The following is a 21,916-nucleotide window of genomic DNA, read 5'->3' on the forward strand; positions in this document are numbered from 1 at the left end:
GTAGTTTCCACCAAACAGTACATTCAATTGAAAACAACAAGCAGAGGTTGGTTGGTGTAATGAAAAATAAGAAAAAGAGAAGGGTTACTCTGGCTTCTCACTGTTTTTTTTGTTTTGTTTTGTTTTTTTGCATTTTTGGCCACAGCGGCTTTTGTGGGCAGTGGAGAGGGACAGGAGGTGGGGAAGGGATACAGGGGAGGACACGCAGGCAAGTTGGCGACGGGCTGGGGCTCGAGCCCGCGCCACAAGTATGTGGTCGCTGGCTTCATCACTAAGCCACCCAGGCGCCCCGAGGCTTCTCACTGTTAAGGAAAGTGCAAACTGACAGTTGTTTAGTTCCACAAAATAAGGTTGAAAACATGAAACTTTTACTTCAGACCCTCTGTAATGATTTTATTCTGTCCTTATACTAGTGTACAGTCTAGTGCTGTTGTAAAATCTCTTACCTTTATGGCCCTGACATTATGCCCTTCATGGGTACATTTCAAATGTGCTTCACCTGTTTTTAAATTTAGGACTTCCTTGAAGTGAATGTTATTTGTTATGTGGCCAAGAACATCTCATTTCCCTAGAATTAATCATTAATGCAGCCTGTGAATGCAAAGTTTCTGAAGTCACCAGTTTATATAAAACAGTTGCTGGCTGTTTGGTAGTAATCATCTTGTCCTGTAGGTTTTACAGCAAGTTTAAACTGTAATCGAGTGACATTTTAGAGAGTGAATGAAAGCCTTTGTAACTTATCATTACAAACAAAAGACAGTCTGAGAAGGTTTTCTTGCATTTCTTTCAAAACTTTTATGAGCACTGAAATCATGTAAAAACACAAACATGCACACATGTAAGTAAAAACACAGCACAAATATTTTCATCCAGTGACTACTAATAAACTCTGAAATGAACTTACATTCATAAAACATTTTAAAGCACTTCTACAAACCTTTTCTGTATTAAATGCCACATCTGTTATTTCCAGCCCGAAACACATAACAGAAAAACCATTCTAATTATTTAAGAAAACCAGTTACAATCTGTTCCTTTAGAAATTCATTATAAGCAGCTTACACTGGTCAACATTGATTTTGCTACCTGGAGAAAAATACCTGATATAAGGCATTTCAGGTATGCTGATTCCAAATCAGGTCAGGTTCTTGAGTTATGCGCATGTCAATATTTAGCTAATGTATTGCTATACTGGTGCTTATCACGCAAATGTAGCGTGTACTAAGATTTTCTAATTTTGAAATTGAACAGAATTTTTTTGGCCTTTTTGGCTTTATTTGATAGTTTTCCAGTGGAAATAGACTGGAGAAAAGGAGAAACAGGGGAAGACACGCAACAAATGGCGACAGGCTGGGACTCAAACCTGCGCCGGCCGCACAACCAAGCAGCATACATGGTCGCTGGCTCATGCCCTGATCTATCCTGACGCCCCAGCTGTGTCTTTTTTTCACTAGTTGTATGTTCATGGTCGAGTTTGACAATTGGCATTTATTGGCATAGTTATGTAACTCAAGATCCTGGCGTGCTAGAGAAAAACTCTTTGCATATTTGGAATCAGCATACCCAAATTTCCTCAGGTAGCAGACAAAAAGGGTTTTTTGTTGAACAGTGTTATATTCAAAACTACTCACTCAAAATTGGTGATTATATAAATACTAAAAACAAAGTCAGTTATCTTCAGAGATATCAGTCTGTCCAGTTAGGAAGCAAAAACCACTGTGAATCCATCCATTTTCTTCCAATTATCAGGGTACACCCTGGACAGATGACAATGGGTGCACAGGAGAGGAAAAAAATGATCCCACAAAGGGGATGGTTTAGCAGGTGGTGGCCACAGACCATTGCTCTCTCCTTATCTCTCCTGACTGATTTTTCTCTAGTTTTGTGTTCCTCTGGTGTCCTTGTCACTGCTGGTAGCATGAGATGGTACCTGCAGCCCATCCAGGTTGCACAGTTCCTCCAGGATGGCAAACCAATACAAGAAAGTTTGCAGCACAGTCTCAAGGGTGTGGAAGTCATGTGAAGAGACAAGCCGAGTAGAGCTGGACCATAGAAGGGCTACAACCCAGCAGCAGCAGGACTAGTATCTGCTTCTTTGAGTGAGAAGGAGCAGGAGGAGGACTGCCAGCGCCCTACAAAATGACCACCAGTGGGTTACACATATGCATATTTCTGACCAAACTGTCAGAAATACATTTAGAAATAGGCCCGACATTCTTCAGAGGGATCTGTGCTTACAGAACATCACCATGCCACACATTATAAACACAAAGTGGATCAGTCTGTGATTTAAATTTTTGCTTTTATGATTTTGAATTAAGCCCTCAAAGGGTTGGTGATATTTGCTTCCACTGGCCATTGTTAAATTTTGTTCAACAAATTCCACAATTTATATCACTACAGATTTTCAACTTGAATATTTTATTTATCAAGACCTGATGTGTGATGCAAGTCTTCCCTTATTTTTTAAACAGTGTAACTTAACTTTTCACAAGGTTCTTGGCAAAATTGTTCTTTTCCCTATTTGCAGCACCACTGTTGCCTGTAGCCTGAATATCATTTTTATGGCCTATTCCTACTAGATTGCCTGTTCTTCTGATGTCGCGGAGTGAAATAGGCAGCGCTCAATTGGTCAGTTTAACAAAAGAAAAATTAAATAACATATCAAGCACCCCTTATTAAGTGATCGCTCACAGAGCCTGAAGTAACAAGCCTGGGTTAACAAAGCTGGTCAACAACTATTTTCATCATACTAGTCATAGTTCAGCATCTCTGAACAGACTTTTAGTTTTCTCGAGCCAGGTAATGCAAAGAAAGCCTGGCTATGTTGCATCTGTTTAGCAGTACACCCCTTTGCTTTAAACTTTGAGCAGTCTCAAAATATCAACCCCAGTATTGCTGCAGCTAACCTGCTCCTCATACTGGACACTCTTCGGTGTGAGCTTTCATGTGTTTCTGAAGAAGTATCTTTTGGTTAAATTTTCGTTCACAAATATCACAACCAAACGGTTTCTCTCCTGTGTGGATTCTCATGTGCGTTTTAACGTTACACTGATGTCTAAATCTTTTACCACAAACATCACAACTAAATGGTTTCTCTCCGGTGTGGATTATTCCATGTTTACTAAGTGATTTCTTCTCATTAAATGTTTTACCACAAATATCACAATGAAATGGTCGCTCTCCTGAGTGGACTATCATGTGCCTCTTAAGTCCACACTGAGCTCTGTATGTTTTGCTACAAAGCTGACAGCCAAATGGTTTCTCTCCTGTGTGACATTTCATGTGCTGCCTAAGATCATCCTTTACATTAAATCTTTTACCACAAACATCACAATTAAATGATTTCTCTCCTTTGTGGCGTCTCATGTGTCTTTTCAGACTACACTGCTGTTTAAATCTTCTACCACAAATATCACAACTAAATGGATTCTCTCCTGTGTGGACTCTCATGTGTCTTCTGAGATTGTAGCGATGTCTAAATCTGTGCCCACAGTCATCGCAGACAAATCGTTTCTCTCCTTTGTCAACACTCATCTGTGAATTTACTTTCTGCTTCACTCTGACACATTTTTTCTTAAGCGGCTGGCTTGAAGATTTTTTTCTTAAGTGACTTGTCATGTGTCTCTGGAGAGACTGCTTGTAAAGAAATGATTTACCGCACTCAGAGCAACCAAAGGATTTTTTGGCTGGATTCACACCTGAAACATTCCAATCACTGTCATTGTTTTTAGTTTCAGGTCCTGAATCTGACAAAGGTTCCTGCCATTCATCATCATCATCAGTATCATCATCATCATCACTGTTGTCACTGTCAATACTAACTTCAGCTTCAAAAGTGTCTGAAGTTTGTTTATCATTATTAGGGTTTGAATCACTGTGTGGATCTGAGTTTGTGGCTGTTTCTGGTCTGCCATAGTCCTCTCCAACGGCTTCTGTTTTTATGTGATTAGCTGAGCTGATGATTGGAGGTGCTTCCTCTTTTTTGACTTCAATTTGGCTTTGAAGCAGCTCTGACAGCTGAGGCTTCTCATCATCATCATCTTCAGCCTTTACAGGAACACCAGTGACTGGGAGCCCTGCGGTATCTGCCCCCTCAAGGCTATTAGGTTGGTTTTCTTCCTCATTGTTCCAGGTTTCCTCCTGTTCTACCTTTATGTGGAGAACGTTTGGGCCCTGCTGTTCCTGAGTTTGGTTCCATTCAGGAGGAACTTCTTCTTTAATCACCAGCAGCTGTGGGACATCTGCAGGAAACAATGAAACATGCGGGTACATTATGTACATGCATGTACACTGCATATATAAATTCTACATTAGCAGGTGAACCGTCAATGGCCAGAGTGACTGGCTATAGCTCACCAAACTCAGATCCAGTCAAGGTGATTTTTGGAGCACTTAGTCATTAATACAATTAATGAAATCAAATTCTTCTTCTTATTACATTCATATTAAATTTAATCTGCCTCATTTTAGATTCACGTCACCTCCAAGAATTGAGACTGACACGTGTCTGGGCACACACACACAAAAGGAATGGGTATTGTTAAGATTTTAATGGTACTCAGGCTTCTAGTCAGAAATTTTTTTCAGCCCGGTGCCCCTCCCCCCTTTTTTGTTTGTGTGTGTGTGTGTGTGTGTGTGTGTGTGTGTGTGTGTGTGTGTGTGGGGGGGGGGGGGGTAGCTAATGCTAACCACTAAAAGCTGCTCACTAAAAGTGACGGTGCCTGCACATGTAGCCAGAAAGCACCTCTGAAGCCTAATCACAGTCATTGTGAACCTGTAGTTACATTTCTCAAGGTGCATGTCAGGTTAGGTTCAGAGAGGATTTTTGGTTATGTAAGTAGGACCAACGCAGAACACTAACCCAGGCCCTATTAGATTAATAGAATGATAATTTTTGCATATAATCCAGAAGAATTACACTTATTTATCATGCATTTAATGTGCCTAAGAGTGCCTTTTACTTCCACTAATGGATTTGCAGAAATCATGTAAAAAGCATACACAACAAAAACATAATCCAGATGTTTTATCAATCAGCTGCTAAAAGCATTTCCTACATTGGAATATCAGCCACCATGTTGTGAGTGACATCATCTTGCTGGGAACTGTAGTTTTTTCTTGAAGGCCTTTCATAGCGCCACTGGTGCTGAAAAGTAATGTTTGACTATGGCTTTCTGAATACAAGTAGGGCTGCAACTATCGATTATTTTAGTAATCGAATATTCTATCGATTACTCCATCAAGTAATCGGATAAGAAATAATTTTTTGTATTAACAATTCATCTGCACATTTTAACTTCCATACTGCAGTTTCACTGCTGTGAAACAAACAGTGGTGGATGGAGCAGCTACAAAGTTCTCTGTTCTTCATGTTGCTGATCAGGTGGTACTGTTTCCCAGTAGAGGTTTTATGTGGTTACAGAAGCAAGCGCTGTTGCTTTGGACGTCTTTAGCTCCATCGTCTCAGTAACGGCTCCGCCTCTTTGCGCTTGCTGCGCGTGTTCAGACAGACTGCACGTAAAACAGCTGCTGTTGTGTTTTTGTTTTGTTGCATGAGCTTGACGCTGTAATGCTTTTTATTCACCAGCATCCTCCAAATTACGTTTCTACTGCAGGTGTATTTTTAGTCGCTAATCAGGGATTAAAGCATAAAAAATATTCCCCTCGATACTGAGGAAGGGGGGCGTCCGTCACCAAAGATCGCTAGAGCTCTGACAACCCCTGCTAGCAAACTGTGGTTATAGTGATCGTTCTGGTGGCTACAGCTGACATAAAGAACAAATAACAGCTGACATTCTCTGCACAGCAAGCAAAACGTGCACGTGCAGCCACACACGCACACTCACAGCACAATGGAGGCATGGAAAAAACTTGTCAGCGACGATCCACTCGTTAAATCATGCCTGAAATTTTTATTCGATCTTCAGTTTTCCAGTTTTACTCTTCCTCGCGTTCATGCCAGTCATCTTTTTGGATCGCGCACATGACCCTAGGGAGATCAAACGTGCACATTGTGAACTTTCTGTGCTCTGTGGTAGATTGCAAATTGCAGTGAAATAATACAGGCGCAAGCTGTACTGTTTGTCAATCGGTACATTCTGAAAAACAATCAAATTAAGAACAGAATTCAAATTATATCAGATCACACATGAATTTGTATGATCTGTCCAAAATGCTGTAAATATAAAAAAATAAAATATGATACATTATTATTAATTGAACCATTCAGTAAAAATGAAGCCCATATATTCTGTATCCATGTATGTAAGAATTAAAACATCCACCTTGAACAGATGTTTAAGGACTTTTTCTGACATTCACTGTGCTGTAATGTTAGTTGGAGGCGGGGGGGGGGGGGGGGGGGGGGGGGTGCTTGCTAATGCTAACTGTGGAACTGCAGCGAAAACGAACCAGTGAAATTCTCAGCCGGGCGATTAACTGCTGGCTACAACAATGTGGTGTGTTTCAGATCTTTGTCCTGCTACATAACCTGAGTGCTCTTGAGCTTCAGGACACAAACTTATGGCTGGACGTTCTCCTTCAGGATTTTCTGGTAGAGAACAGAATTCATGGTTCCATCAATTACAGCAAGTCGTCCTGAAACAGCAAAGCAGCCCCAGACCATCACATTATCATCATGTTTTGACTGTTGGTATGATGCTCTTTTTATGAAATGCTGTGTTAGTTTATGCAGATGTAATGGGACTCAAACCTTCCAGAAAGTTCAGCTTCTGTCTCATCAGTCCACAGAATATTTTCCCAAAGGTCTTGGAGATCATCCAGATGTTTGTTGGCAGATGTGAGACAAGCCTTTGAGTTCTTGTTGGTCAGCAGTGGTTTTCTCCTTGGAGCTCTCCCATGGATGCCATTTTTTGCCCAGTCTCTTCTTGTTGAATCATGAACTCTGTCCTTAGCTGAGGCAAGTGAGGCCTGCAGCCACGTGTAGGGGAGGGGCAGGCGGGTCATCCTACACTGCAATTTCCTACACCTCACCCAGGGTGGGAGTCTGATGGTGCTTCAGGGGCCAGGCTGGCAGTATCCTGTGGTCGCTGCTGGCCCTGGGGATTTGTCCATTTGCCCCCTCTTTAGAGGTTGGTTGGATGAGTGTGTGTCTTTGTGCATCTGACCCTGTCTCTGTGTGTGGGTGTATATGGGTGGGTGAATGTGTGTGTCTGTAGGTATGTATGTGGGTGTGTATGGTTGGCCCTGGGTCTGGGGCTTAATGTGCCTTGGCCCCCGTGCACAGAGTTGAGGAGGGCCAGGGTTACCACTCCCTACTGATGCCCAGGGTGTGGGTGCTTGAGGGTTCTGGGGTGTGGCTTGATGTTCTGGCATGGCTGTTGGCCCCCTCCCTTGAGGGTTGTGGTTCAGGTTCATCCGACACCTCTGCTGGGTGTCGGGTGGTTCTCACGTACCTCGGGTTCTCTGGTGCTCTTGTTCCTTGGCTGGGGGAGCTCTGTCTGGGGCCTCCCTCTCCTTTCTGCTGGGGTGGCCATACAGTTGTCATTGGAATGTGTGGTCTTCAATGCTCTTGAGGGCTGTGGGCAGCCTGGGTCTCTTTTTCTTCCTTTGTTCCTCACTTATCAACTCCAGCATTGCTACAATATATATAAATTTATGTGAAAAATAAAACAAATAAATAAATAAATAAAAGGAAAGGAAAGGAAAAATACTAACAAGAGGAGCCTATAGAGAATCTATAGAGCTAATCTTGGAAGAGCAAATATGTTTGACACAACAGTGCATTCACATCATAATTCTGCTTGCAAAACCTGCCAGACAATACAGGCTTAAAAAAAATAATTCAAGTTCTATTTATGTGATTTCTTGATTCCTCGGGTCTGGCAGTAATCAGGTTTAGGTATTGGGTAGTTTAACAAACGGGGCAATTACTTTTTCATAGTACTGTACATACTGTACATATGACAATGCAATTTCAGGGGATCTTAAGTTTCCTAAAACTGTACAGTTATATGAGATACCACCAAATTTTGCACTCCACCCCCACCCCATGTCATAACATTCATATATTTCATAATTTCTATTTTAATACTTGTACATAGTTATTGTATATTTTTATTTTATGCATTTACATTTCTATCTATCTATCTATCTATCTATCTATCTATCTATCTATATATATATATATATATATATATATATATATATATATATAAAAACACACTGTAAATACCATATATTCCATTCCTGTGCCACCTTTTTCATGACACCAAGTCAAATTCCTGTATCCAAACTTGGCAATAAATGTAATTCTTATCCCGAATTTATACATACATTTTTCAAAAATACGGGACTGTGGAAAGACAGTTACTTTGGACAGACACATGGTAAACCTGAACATTGATCCAGAAAAAAATTACAGGTAGCCATTAAATTCTTTCTGTAATGATGGTTCAAAAATAGTAATAAGATAATCTATAGTATTCACAGGCTTTGCCTTTATTTTTATTTGTTTTCCTGAAATATAGAGCAAAATTATATGACAGTAATAGCAGGCATAGTTGGGGACAATTTTGTGTGACAGTTTAAGGAATTCTTGTGACAGTATTAAAATGGGTTTTATATTTTATTAGAATAATTTATTATTATTTATTATAATGTTAAACCTGTCCTGGACATTTATTTTCGCTAAATTGCGGGATAAAGACTCCTGTCGTTGTGCACAACCCGCACTGTAATGTCGACAATAGAGGAGCAACAAAATTCGACTTCGCAGATGAGCGCAATCGTTTGCTTCATCACAGCGACGCAGCAGTTAGCGTCACTAAATCTGTGACGATTCTTACCAGCGTTTTGATTTATAGCAGCATCTTGCTCCTGATGGACTCCAAGAGCTTTAATCTCCGGCTTTTCTTCTACATCCAGGCTTTCCCCGCTCTGCTGCTTACAATATTCCACTTCCTTCATCCTGTCCTCGCTTCTTCTCTTCTCCAAAATAAACTGCAGGCTCGTTTAAGAGGCACGGGATCTCTGCAGAACCGATCACCACACAGACAAATGCCGATTACTGTTCTCTCTCCATGGTTGAATTATAAGAGCTGATACACGCTCCTCAGTCATTCAGTAAATTGTTTGTTGATGACTGACAGGTTTTGAAAAGGCATCAGCAGGGACACCTTTAGCAGAGACGAATGATAGCGAAGCCTCGAAGCCTGCTGTCACGTGGCCAATCATGCGTGATGTCATCGGTGTCTCATAACGCGTTTCTTCTTCCTCTATTTTATCAGTGTATACATGTCAGAATGTTCTGGACTGATTTACAACATTACATTAGGCAGAAAACTGGACAAATAATTCAACTTAAAGAGAAGGACATTATAGTATGTTTTGCGGACAAAGACATGGACAAAGACTTCGCCTACTTCATTCAACTTCTGCTCCTGGGAAAATTTCATATTCATAAAACCAGATGGACAGACTCCAAACCAAATATTGACCACTTCATTCAAGAACTTCTGAAATACAGCACCACAATTAAAGAACTGGAGAAAAACTTACAACCAACTGAAGGAATATACTTATGATATATGCCATATACCTTATGTACATTTACTTGCCTGAGAAATTTAGACTGGAAGATAAACGTAACTGAATAAAAATACAGAAGCTTATACTATTTCGTGTTATCAGGAACTTTGTGTTCTCACTGTACAATGAGCCACACCGATGGAGACTACACAATGATAGAAATGGAGACTTTGAGGTCACCCTGTTGTTGAAATTCTCCGTTTTCCACATATTGTTTTGTACATGATGTAACCAAGATAAGCTGTCATTATATGAAACTGTAACTTGAACTAGAAGGGGTTGGAACTTCAGGCCATCCCACACGGGGATGGAGATGCGGTTCTGACCCAGATTAATCTGTAAAACTGTTTGAAGTGGCTTAATTAAATTTAATAATTGGACTTTGTTTGTGTCATTCCTGTTCAATAAACAAACATGCAGAAGCCTAAAAGGCTCAAACAGCAGCACATATTTTTAAAAATTCCTTCACAATCATATTCAAATTTAATTTAATATAATATAATTCTCCAAATGACTGATAAATCAAACTATCTTAAAAAGTGGACAAGAAAAAGCAAAAAACAAGATGTTCAACCAAACTCCACCATCAGCTGTAATGCTGCAGCAAGAAGTATCGCTGGCATCTGGTTTTCCTTTTGTTTTCAGGATCCAGAATTTAAAATTCTTCTTCTCACATACAAGGTCTTGACTAATCAGGCTCATCTTATCTTAAAGACCTCATAGTACTATATCATCATAACATTAAGCACTTTGCTCTCAGACTGCTGGCTAACTTGTGGTTCCTAGGATACTTAAGAGTAGAATGGGAGGCAGAGCCTTCAGCTTTCAGGCCCCTCTTCTGTGGAACCAGCTCCCAGTTTGGATTCAAGAGACAGACACCCTCTCTATTTTTAAGATTAAACTTAAAATTTTCCTTTTTGATAAAACTTATAGTTAGAGCTGGATCAGGTGACCCTGAACCCTCCCGTAATATTGCTGCTATAGATCTAGGTTCCTGGGGGCTTCCCATGATGCACTTAGTGTTCTTTATTCACCTCTTTTTACTGTTGATGCCCCACTCTGCATTTAATCATTAGTTTAATATTAATTTCTGGCTCTCTTCCACAGGATGTCTTTTGTACTGTCTCTCTCCCCTCAGGCCCAGCTGGTTGCAACAGATGACTGCCCCTCCCTGAGCCCGGATCTGTCGGAGGCTTCTTCCTGTTAAAAGGGAGTTTTTCCTTCCCACTGTCACCAAGTGCTTGATCATAGGGGGTCGTTTTGACTGTTGGGTTTTCTCTCTTATTGTACGGTCTTTACCTTACCTTGCAGTATAAAGCACCTTGAGGTGACTGTTTGTTGTGATTTAGCACCATATAAATAAAACTGAATTGAATTGAAAGAATTGAACTGACTTGTAGTTTGACTTTTGTGTCAAACTACACCCCCTTTCTGAAATCTGCAGGCAATCCACAGGTTACTGGAAGAGCATACATAGGTTGCCATGACAGACTGCTACTTCCGCTGTACGGTTTTATACTTCCGGTTACCCAAAGTCAGAGCCAGAGTTAATGACAAAATTCGGTTACATTGTGCTGTAACGGGCAGCTTTATTAGTTGGAACATGAGCTCGGATTCAAATTGTGCTGTTGTCGGTTGTCACTACATCAGTCTGTACATTTTTTCAAATTATTTTATTCTGTAAATTTGTTCTTTTTCCCCAAAATTATACTACCCAGTTGCACATCCTATTACCGTATTTTTCCTTATGTTTTAAGTTTTTCTTTAATGTACAGCCTCTTATTTTTTTATGTTATTTTATTTATAGTGTGACACTACAGTATACAGCCTACACAAAGCTTAAACAATGCGTGCCTTCATGTAAACACGTAGCAGTTAGCAAGATGACAGCTACGTGTCTCCCCGATCACAGCCTTCAGCCAGTCCAGTGTTTCTGTTTCAGTGATCTGAACATTCTGATATCCAGATCAGTGATATACCTTCCACAGAATAGCTGCCGCATCACTACATGATTTCCCTAATCAGCGATACAGGAACAGCTGACTGTCTCCACCACTCCACTTTCCCTTAGCATGACCGATGCTCTGGCTCAGCTCTACAGCTGCTTTCAGGAAAACAACGTTGCCTTGTTTGTTAAGCATTACTTTATTGATTTTATTGCTGCGAAGGTAATCTGGTGCTCTTATAATTACGTGATTCCTCGCCATCAACACCTTTGGAAAAAACAAGGTACTTGATAATGTCGATGTAGCTGACTTCGGGCCATAATTTCATGTCATTTACACAAGTGACGGGTGAGGCACTGTTACCTCACTGCTTTTTAAAACATCCTTGCAATGTATCCACCTCTGATGTGGTACCATTTAGGCCAGGTAAAAGAAATTGCAGTGTCAAAATGTTTAAATGAACGGCAAGTGCGTAAGCCTGCAACCATAAACAACAGCGCAAACGGAAGTAAAATACCAGCCTCCGCTATGAATTATAGGTAATGGCGCGAAGTCAGGAATGCTGTGGATAACTGGCAGGTTGGTTTAGGAATTAGATTATTTGATAGCTGTATTTTCCTTTTCAGTTTTCAACCATAGACTATCATCAAAACTCTGGAGAAGGTCTGGTTTAGAGTCAAGTATATATTTTGGCCCTCCATTGTATAAATACTGATATTTTAATGTAACTGAGCAGAGGTTAATGTTGAGTGTCAGTAAACAGTTGAATAATACCAAATGCATACATGCTGTATTACAAGCAGCAAAGTTTCTTTTTACAGCAAGCAGAGTGATTTGCAGTGTTTCAGGTTTTGGGTCTGCTGACAGCACAAACGCCTCTGTTACTATGTTTCCACTGCTGAGGTGCCGGTGCTTGTGAAAGTGCTGGTGTCAGTTTCAATGAACCGGTGAAATGCTTAAGAACAAGCCTGCGTTTCCACCGCGCTTTGTGAACGGATCCTTTACATATAAAGCCACTTTTCCACCGACAGGGTTCCGGTGCCAGTATTTGAACCTTTCAGCGGTCTTTCCACCATGAATGCACTTGGTTCTTGGCCGAAAAACGGGTTCAACTCCGGCCCCACAAGCTAGCTGGTTTGGAACCAAGAACACATGATGAAAGCGGCAGAAGGGCGTGACTTTCCCATTTCAACATAAACTTTTCTACCATATTACATGTGTATTACATGAGAAAAGCAAAGCGATTTTCATGGCTGTGAAATAGGTTGGGTCTTATGGCTGAACTTGTTGCTTTGTATCAGTTCATATCACAGACAAAAGGATGCAAAGTGCATACTTGTCATCTTGCTTGTAATCACTGTCTGTGTTTATCTCTGTGCTGCACACAGATGCTGCAGTAGTTTTGTTTGGACCGTAAAATGTTTTCGCAGCACAAGACAGGGGAGCGTGGTCTCTCACGTTTGCACTCTTTGGCTTCCGTGTCCAGATGAGGACCCGCCCACACTCATACGTAAAGGAGTGGTTCGCAAGTGCAGTGGAAACGTGGGCCCGTTGCTAAGCTTTTCACCAGTTCTTTTGGGAACAGCACGGGCACGGGCACCGACAGCGGCACCGGAACCCCGACAGTGGAAAAGGGGCTTGAGTGTGGGCAGGTCCTCGTCTGGACATGGAAGCCAAAGGGCACAAACGTGGGAGAATACGCTGCCCTTTCTCATGCTGCGAACATATTTTACGGTCCAAACAAAACTACTGAAGCATCTGTGTGCAGCAAAAGGTAAACACAGACAGCGATTACGAGCAAGACAACAATATGCACTTTGCGTCCTTTTATCTGTGATATGAACTGATACAAAGCAGCAAGGCAAGTTCAGCCTTAGGGCCCAACCTAATTCACAGCCATCAAAATCGCATCACTTTTCTCATGTAATACGCACCATGCAGTGAAATCGTGGTAGAGTCACGGCCTTCTGCCGCTTTTGTCACACGTTCTTGGATCAAGACCAGCTAGCTTGCAGGGCCTGTGTTGAACCTGTTTTTCGGTGTCAGCAGTGCAACCACACACATGGCTGCATGGCTGCATGACAAAATAAACTGCATTTCCTGAAACTCCCTCTTGAAAGTCCCTGGATTAAGTCTTTCCTGACAGAGGTTAATCACAGTAGCACAATCCAGCATTAAATAGATATACACCATTCTGCACAAGAGCAATGTGCATTTACGCATGTAGCACAGTAACAGTAATTTCCTGAACACGCAGATCAATTGGTAATACACGGCACTGATGGTAAATATGTACATTGTTTCATTCTATACTTCCAACTCATCGTCAGCAGTCAACAGTTTCTGTTTTCATGCTAATTGCTGCCCCTTTGTTGTCTTTAGTTTGATTATAAACTGATTAGTGAGATCAAAGATGACTCAAGAGATATAATCTCTCCAGCGTGTCCTGGGTCTGCCCTGGAGCCTCCTTCCGGTAAGACATGCCCAGAACACTTCACCCAAGTGACACCCAGGAGGCATCCTAGTCAGATGCCGGAACCACCTCAATGGGCTCCTTTCGATGTGGAGGAGCAGCGGTTCTACTTTGAGCCCCTCCCAAATGGCTTCACTCCTCACCCTATCTCTAAGGGAGAGGCCAGCCACCCTTCATAGGAAGTTCATTTCTGCCACTTGTATTCGTGAGCTCATTCTTTTGGTCACTACCCAAAGCTCATGACCATAGGTGAGGGTAGGGACGTAGATTGACAGCTTCGCTTTCACACTCAACTCCCTCTTCACCACAACACAACCCTTAGCCAGAGTGGGCACTCCACCGTTTTCTGGCTGAGGGCCATGGCCTCAGACTTGGAAGTGTTAATTCTCATGCCAGCTGCTTCACACTCAGCTGCAAACCATTCCACTGCGAACTTGAGGCCATCACCTGATGAAGCCAACAGGACTGCATCATCCACAAAGACCAGAGATGAGATTCTGAGGCCACCAAGGCAGAAGCCTTCTGTCACTTGGCTATGCCTAGGAATTCTGTCCATAAAAATTATGAACAGAACCGGTGACAAACGGCAGTCCTGGCGAAATCCAACACCCACAGGAAATGAATCTGAGTTACTGCCAGCAATACAGACCAAGCTTTTGCTGTGAGTGTACAGGGACTGAATGCCCCACAAAAACAGGCCAGACGCCCCATACTCCCACAGCACCTCCTACAGGAAACCCAAGGGACGTGGTCGAATGCCTTCTCCAAGTCCACAAAGCACATGTAGACTGGATGGGCAAACTCCCACACACACTCAAAAATCCTCGAGAGGATGAAGAGCTGGTCGAGGATTCTGCGACCAGGATTAAAATTGCATTGCTCCTCTTGAATCCAAGGTTTCGACTAATGGATGGACCCTCCTTTCCAGCACACTGGCATAGACCTTACCGGGGAGGCTGATGAGTGTGATGCCCCAATAGGTGGAGCACACCCTCCAGTCCCCCTTCTTTAAGATGGGGACCACCACCTCAGTCTGCCAATCCAGTGGCACCACCCAAAATTTCCACACAACATTGCAGAGGCGTGTCAACCAAGACAGCCCTACAACATCCAGAGCCTTCAGGAACTCAGAACGAATCTCATCCAGCCCAGGGGCCCTACCAGCAAGGAGCTGTTTAACCCTTTAACACCGGGCGATCGCTGCTGAAGTGCCCGTTTCTTGCCCTCAATAGCGGCGAACAGCTGATTGAGACGTGGCCTATCAGCTCAGAGTCGGCTGATCAAAGGAACGTTGATCAGCTGGCGTATTACCGTAACTCCGCAACCGTTTGTCCTATCAAAAAAATGCAAACGGTTCCTGAAAGCCCAGAAATTGCGCGTCACAGCCATATAGGGGTATTATGGTATTTGTTGCCGGAAGTCCGCGAACGGCGGAACTTTTGAAGTATGTCGTGTCACATGGGACACATTCGGTGTTAAAGCCCTCTCAGTGACTTCACCCCCAGTGATGGGCGAGTTGTCCCCCTCATCCCCAGATTCTGCTTCCAATAAAGAAGGTATGTCAGTGGGATTAAGGAGGTCCTTGAAGTATTTCTTCCACCACTTGACTCTAGCCTCAATTGAAGTCAGCAGCGCCCCACCCGCACTATATACTGTGTGAGTAGAGCACCAGTTTCCCCTCCTGAGTTGCCAGAATTGCTTTGAGGCCATCCAAAAGTCTTTTTCCATAGCCTCACTGAACTCCTCCCACACCCGAGTTTTTGCTTTGGCCACCACCTGAGCCACGTTCCGCTCGGACTGCTGCTAGGACTCCTTCTTCAGTTTGATGGCTCCCTTCACCTCTGGTGACCACAATCTTGTTTGGGGATTACCACCACGACAGGCACCAACCACCTTGCAGTCATAGCTCTGAGCAGCAACCTAATGGATGAATAATGGAGGTGTGGAACATGGTCCATTCGGACTCAATGTCCTCAACCTCCTATTGAATGCTGTTGAAGTTCTCCTAGAGGTGGGAGCTGAAGATCTCGTGGACTGGGGCCTCAGCCACGCATTCCCAGTGCCACCTCACAATACGTTTAGGTGCGTCAGGTCTGTCCAGCATACTCCCCCACCACCTGATCCAACTCACCACCAGGTGGTGATCAGTTGACAGCTCAGCTCCTCTCTTCACCCAAGTATCCAGAACATAAGGCCGCAGATCTGATGATACGATTACAAAATCGATCACTGACCTCTGACCTAGGGTGTCCTGGTGCCACATGCACTTAGGACATCCTTATGTTCAACCATCATGTTTGTTATGGACACTGGCACACATAAACCCCTCCACCACGATAAGGTAATTCATAAAGGAAAGAACAGGAACACAAATTTTAAAAGATAGTATGCTACTTTGTAAATATTTGCCAGGGTCCTGGTTCTAGGACCCAGTGTTTTCTGTTTTTTGGACATTCGTATTCTGTTTTTTTATTCTTACTTAGATATCTGAGTTCTGGTTGGTTATTTGTATTTGAAGCCTGTTTCCCTGTGTTTCCATATACAGTCCTAGTCTCATCTCTGTGTTTGGTTATCTTTTTGCCTTTGTATTAAGTTCACGGTTCTTAGTCCTGGTCTCTGTATTTAGTCATTTCCTGTTTTACTTTGACAGTCCATTGTATCAGGGGCGCTGTATTCAGTTCTGCTTCCTTTGTCTTGTTAGTCAGATTCCATTCAGCTGTTTTCCACGGTGTGTCAAGCCAAATTTTATTTCTAAAGCACTTTTAAAAACAACAGCAATTGACCAACGTGCTGTACAACAATATATAAAATAACATGACACAAACATCAAAGTGGAGATAAAATGACAGTTAAGACAGCCCTACAACATCCAGAGGATAGTTAAAAATGGATAGGATAATTAAAATAACATATCAGGACTCAGTTTAATTTAAAAGCCAGGGTGTAAAAGTGGGTTTTCAACCGGCTTTTAAAAGTGTCAGTTGTTGAGGGGCAATGTATTCCATGGTTTTGGTGCAACAACTGTGAAAGCCCAATATCTGTGTTTTAATCTTGACCTCAGAATTGAAAGGAGCATATGCTCAGCAGACCTCAATGATCTAGTAGGAATGTGTAAACATAAGAGGTTGCAGAGGTAAGAGGGTGCTAACCCATACAATGCTTTAAAAACAAGTAGTAAGATTTTTAAATCAATTCTAAAGCTAACTGGGAGCCAGTGTAGGGAAGCCAAAAATGGGAGATATATTGTCCCGTTTGCGAGTGCCAGTCAATACACCTGCCGCTGCATTTTGGACCAATAGTAATTGACGAAGCAGTGACTGACTAACACCTGAATAGAGGCTATTGGAATAGTCAAGGCGGGATGAGATGAAAGCGTGGATTGCTCTTTCAAAGTCCCCAAAAGTGACAAAAGGCTTCACCTTTGCTAGAAGTTGGAGGTGAAAGAAGCTTGATTTGACAACAGCGTTAATGTGCTTCTCAAAGATCAAATTGCTGTCGACAATCACTCCTAGATTTCTTGCAAAGGGTTTATTATAAGGCTTTAGAGGGCCAAGATCATGGAGGTCAGGGGTACCAAACACAATATCTGTCTTTTGCTCATTGAAGCTAAGAAAAGTTCAGAGAGTGGGCTCAACTCACCCGTGCATAGCCAACTTTCCGTCACCATTAGAAAATCCAGGTGACGAGAGGTGAAGAAGTCATTCAGATGAAAGTCTTGTTGGCTAACGATCTAGTATTAACCAGAGCCAGCCTGGCCAAGGCAGAATCACTAGCCGACTGGGATGCATGACCCAGGGAACGAAGATTCCGATGGTCCACTCAGGGAGATGGGGCGAGAGGCGCCAAGGGGCAGCGACGATAGAGAGCGGAATATTTCCCTCAGAAGATCACAGGGATCAACCATTGAGAAGGCCCCCAAGCAGATCTTTAATCTTGCTGTCACACCACCGCATTTCCCTCGTTTCCTGCAGCGTTTGTTGGTGGGAAGATAGGGTGGGCCACAATGAAGGCACAGAGGTATGGACTCTAGCACAGGTGGGATATTAAATTTCTGATATCCTGGAATAGGTTGGTGCTCCTCTTCAAGGATGTGTCATGGTCCTGGGCCGGTGGCCCAGTGTTTTGTATTCTTTTGATTCTATTTCAGTTATTTCTCTGATTATGTTTATTAGTTCTCTTTTGTATTCCTGTTTATTTCTAGTCCCTTGTGTTTCCCTGTGTCGCCCACCGGTGTGTCCAGTCTCCCTGATTACCTAGTGTGTATTTATTTTCTGCATTTTCCCTTGTCTTTTGTCATGTCCTTGTTGTTGTCATTGGCTCCTGCCTGCTGTGTGCTCTCCTGTCTGGTCCTTCAAATTGAGTTTTGTATTTTGTCCGGCTCTGTCCTGAGTTTTTCCAGCTAATAAAGCTGAAATTTAAGTTAAGCCTTCTGTCTCTTGAATCCTCCTGTGGGTCTGGTCATCCTGTGCCACTGGGGCTGTGCCTGGCTGCTCTGGTTGTGCTGGTTGATGTCCTTCCTGGGCTTTGAGTCTGTTGTCTGTCCCTTGGCTTGTGCGGTGCTGTGGGCTCCCCTTTCTGGGTGCCCGTGCTGCCTGGGTGTTACTGGGTTCTGTTCTCTGGTCTCTGTTGGTTCTTAGCGAGGGCCCCAGGCACTGGTGGAGACCTTCCTGCATGTTTCTGCCTTGGCACACAGGTGTCCACTATTTCTTGGCCTTTGATGTAGGTTGCAGCCACTTGTGGTCTCTGAGCTCTGGCCACTTGGGTTCTTATCACCATCCTGTGTTGTGATGTTTGGACTCTGGTGACTTTGTTGAGAGTGGTGGTGCAATCAAAATCACCACACTGCCTGGTTTGGTTTCTGTTACGTCTCTTTATCCTTGCTTAGGTGTCTGAATGCTGGCTTTCACTGAGGTGCATTTTGCTGGTGATTTTTTTTCTAAAAGTTTTTCTCTCTCATGAGTCAAGTTCACCACTTTTGATTTGGGAAAGATTACATGCATGTCCTCACATCTGCACAGATACAGACACGCATATATACACACGCACACACACACACACACACACACACACACACACACACACACACACACACACACACACACACACACACACACACACACACACACACACACACACAAAAGGGAGAGGGTCTAATGATGTATCAAAAAAATACCAGGTGACAGGTATCTCAACCTGTAGCTGATTGCACATATGGTATTTCTGTTTCCTACCTGTTCCTGCTACATGACCAGGGTACCTGTCAGTATTTTTCTGAAGCCCTCAACAAAAAAGAAAAAAAAAAAAGAATCAATTGTGACTTCCCTTTTAGAAATAAATCAGTGTTCTACTGATACTCCAGAATTTTGTTCTATTCTGATTTGATTATCTACTGATATTTTTGTTTTGTGGTACAACTTGTGATATTTGCTCAAACCAGCATAAAAGTTGAATGAAAATAGCATTTTCTTCATTTTTGTGACCAAGAATTTAATGTTATTTAATGCTGATAAAAGTATTCTACATGCTTTATTTTCCATTATTGTGAAATATAACTGTACACTATTCAGCTACTCATTGTCTTTTGCAACTGTGGATCATGCCAGTACAAGAAGTCTGGAATGGCTTTAAGGGATTGATTAGTCTTGAGGTATTTCCCAACAGATAATGCAGAAACTTTTCAAGCCAGTGGTGAGGAGATTTGCCTACCTCTAACTGCCCCTACCCCTCCAAGAGTCTGCCTTGCTTGCCCTATCCTCTTAAGGATTTTCGAGTCTGCGTGGGAGTTTGCCCATCCAGTCTACATGTGCTTTGTGTCCTTGGAGAAGGCATTCACCCGCATCCCTGTCCTGTATCCTGTGGGAGGTCCTGCGGGAGTATGGGGTTTCTGGCCCATTCAGGCCATTCAGTCCCTGTACAACCGCAGCAAGAGCTTGGTCTGTATAGCCGGCAATAAGTCAGACTCGTTTCCTGTGGGTGTTGGACTTCGCCAGGGCTGCCCTTTGTCACTGATTCTGTTCATAATTTTTATGGACAGAATTTCTAGGCATAGCCATGTGGCGGAAGGCTTCCGCCTTGGTGGCCTCAAAATCTCATCTCTGCTTTTTGTGGATGATAAACAGATCGGGGCTGCGTCTGCAGTGATGTGGACGCTACACCGGTCTGTCATGGTGAAAAGGGAGCTGAGCGTAAAAGCAAAGCTGTCAGTTTACTAGTCAATCTATTATGCCCCTACCCTCACCTATGGTCATGAGGTTTGGGTAGTGACTGAAAGAATGATATCATGAATACAAACGGGCATCTGACTAGGATGCCTCCTGGACACCTCTTGGTTGAGGTGTTCCGGACATGTCCTACCGGGAGGAGGCCCCAGGGTAGACCCAGGACACGCTGGAGAGATTATATCTCTCGGCTGGCCTGGGAATGCCTTGGGGTCCCTCCAGACGAGTTGGTGGAGGTGGCTGGGGAGAGGGGAGTCTGGGCCCCGAATAAGCAGAAGAAAATGGATGGATGGATGGATGGCTATAATACTTTTCCTTTACTGTTTCACAAAGAGTCAGAAAGGGAATGCCCACAATTTAGACTTTTAGATGCAGGATATTTTAATAAAGCAATTTAGCAGGGGCAAAACTAAATAATTAAAATCACATAATAAAATCAATTGATATTTATTTTAACTTAATTAATCTATACTGGTCTAATGCTGATTTCTTAAACTGATTGTGAGATGAATTGAAAGCGAGGAGGTCAGGTGAACAGCCATTGTATCTCCTCTGGGCTGTGCTATAAATAATCCAAAAAAGGGAAGTGATAATCCAAAAGGAGATTCTTCAGTTCCTCTTTAAATTAAATCCAAAGATGAATGTGAAGAAGAAAAAATTAAAATTATAATTTATGAGTCCAAGGTGGCTGGAAAAAATGATAAAAATTCTTTAGCTCCCCGCTGTAATTTATAGCTGTGGACTCCTTCTTCTTCCCCAGGGAGCTGGAGAAGAACATTGAATCTTCCCATCTTAGAGACCACAGATCAGTACAACTTATATTCTTAACTTATTCTTTCTCATTCATTATATTGATTAGACTTATACTTGATTACAACTGCATTTGATTAGAAAATAGCAAAATAGCACAATTACATATATATTTATTTCTGTAGACCTCTGTGTTAACTTGATAACATAGAGCAGATGTTGAACTGGTAAAAGAAGTGCTGGATCTTTTTTTTTTCATATTTTAACTTGCCAATCAAATATTTCCTAATGTATCTGTCCCAAATTATAGATTCCGATTCATTTTGATGGAAAGAAAGACCAGTGAAAATTTCAGGCTTTTATCCTTAATAGTGTTTGAGATATTCCTGTTCAAACATTGCCTCAGATTTCAATGTGCGAAAAAATGACCTGAAAGTTGGACATTCAGAAAAATATATCTTGAAATGTGAAGCTAAAATTTCAATCATTATATGTGAAATGTTAAAAAAAAAAATTTTAACATATGTCAAAACTTTGAACCATAAACTGTTATGCAGATCGGACATGGCAAAATTTTCTCTAAAAATGCAGACAATGCGTGAAAAATGTGCTGATTTGAGTCAGAATGATCCACATGAGTGACATGTTTCAAAGGACCAAAAATGTTGCTGAAACACACCTGAGCAATTAAAGTCCACTTATATGAAAGGGTGAAATGCACATTAAAAACAGAACACATGATGCTTTAAAAAAAAAAAAAAGTTTCAGCTTTTCAAATATGAAGATTTTCTGTTTTTTTATTCCTAAATATTTCTGTAATTATTCTGTTTATATTTGTGCTGGTGGTTGAACAAACTAACCATCACAGGTCTTCATCTTCATCAGTGCAAACATGTAACTCTAACTCCAGTTAAAATGTTTAATTATTGTGATAATTATCTGCTTGAAAAGACTTTACAAAACATTTTTAAAAATCC

General features: G+C 42.1%; 1 protein-coding gene across 3 annotated transcripts; it reads right to left on the reverse strand.

The window, feature by feature from the left end:
- Positions 1–837: 837 nt before the first annotated feature.
- Positions 838–9,167, reverse strand: LOC115797961 (zinc finger protein OZF-like). 3 transcript variants are annotated; one of them, XR_004021467.1, is made up of 3 exons: positions 8,811–9,167; positions 7,419–7,601; positions 5,905–5,992 (listed from the first exon to the last, which is right to left on the reverse strand). XR_004021467.1 is itself a non-coding variant. In XM_030754571.1 (2 exons), the coding sequence occupies exons 1-2, from the start codon at positions 8,929–8,931 to the stop codon at positions 2,917–2,919; spliced, it is 1,449 nt and encodes a 482-aa protein (XP_030610431.1). In that variant the 5' UTR covers positions 8,932–9,167; the 3' UTR covers positions 838–2,916. The 3 variants fall into 3 exon arrangements, 2 of the variants coding, with proteins under 2 accessions (XP_030610431.1, XP_030610432.1); XM_030754571.1 differs by lacking the exons at positions 5,905–5,992; positions 7,419–7,601 and adding an exon at positions 838–4,244; XM_030754572.1 differs by lacking the exons at positions 7,419–7,601; positions 8,811–9,167 and adding an exon at positions 838–4,244 and having other exon boundaries at positions 5,850–6,189.
- Between the last annotated feature and the right edge of the window lie 12,749 nt (positions 9,168–21,916).

The sequence above is a fragment of the Archocentrus centrarchus genome, chromosome 19, assembly GCF_007364275.1.
Source record: "Archocentrus centrarchus isolate MPI-CPG fArcCen1 chromosome 19, fArcCen1, whole genome shotgun sequence".
Taxonomy (NCBI): domain Eukaryota; kingdom Metazoa; phylum Chordata; class Actinopteri; order Cichliformes; family Cichlidae; genus Archocentrus; species Archocentrus centrarchus.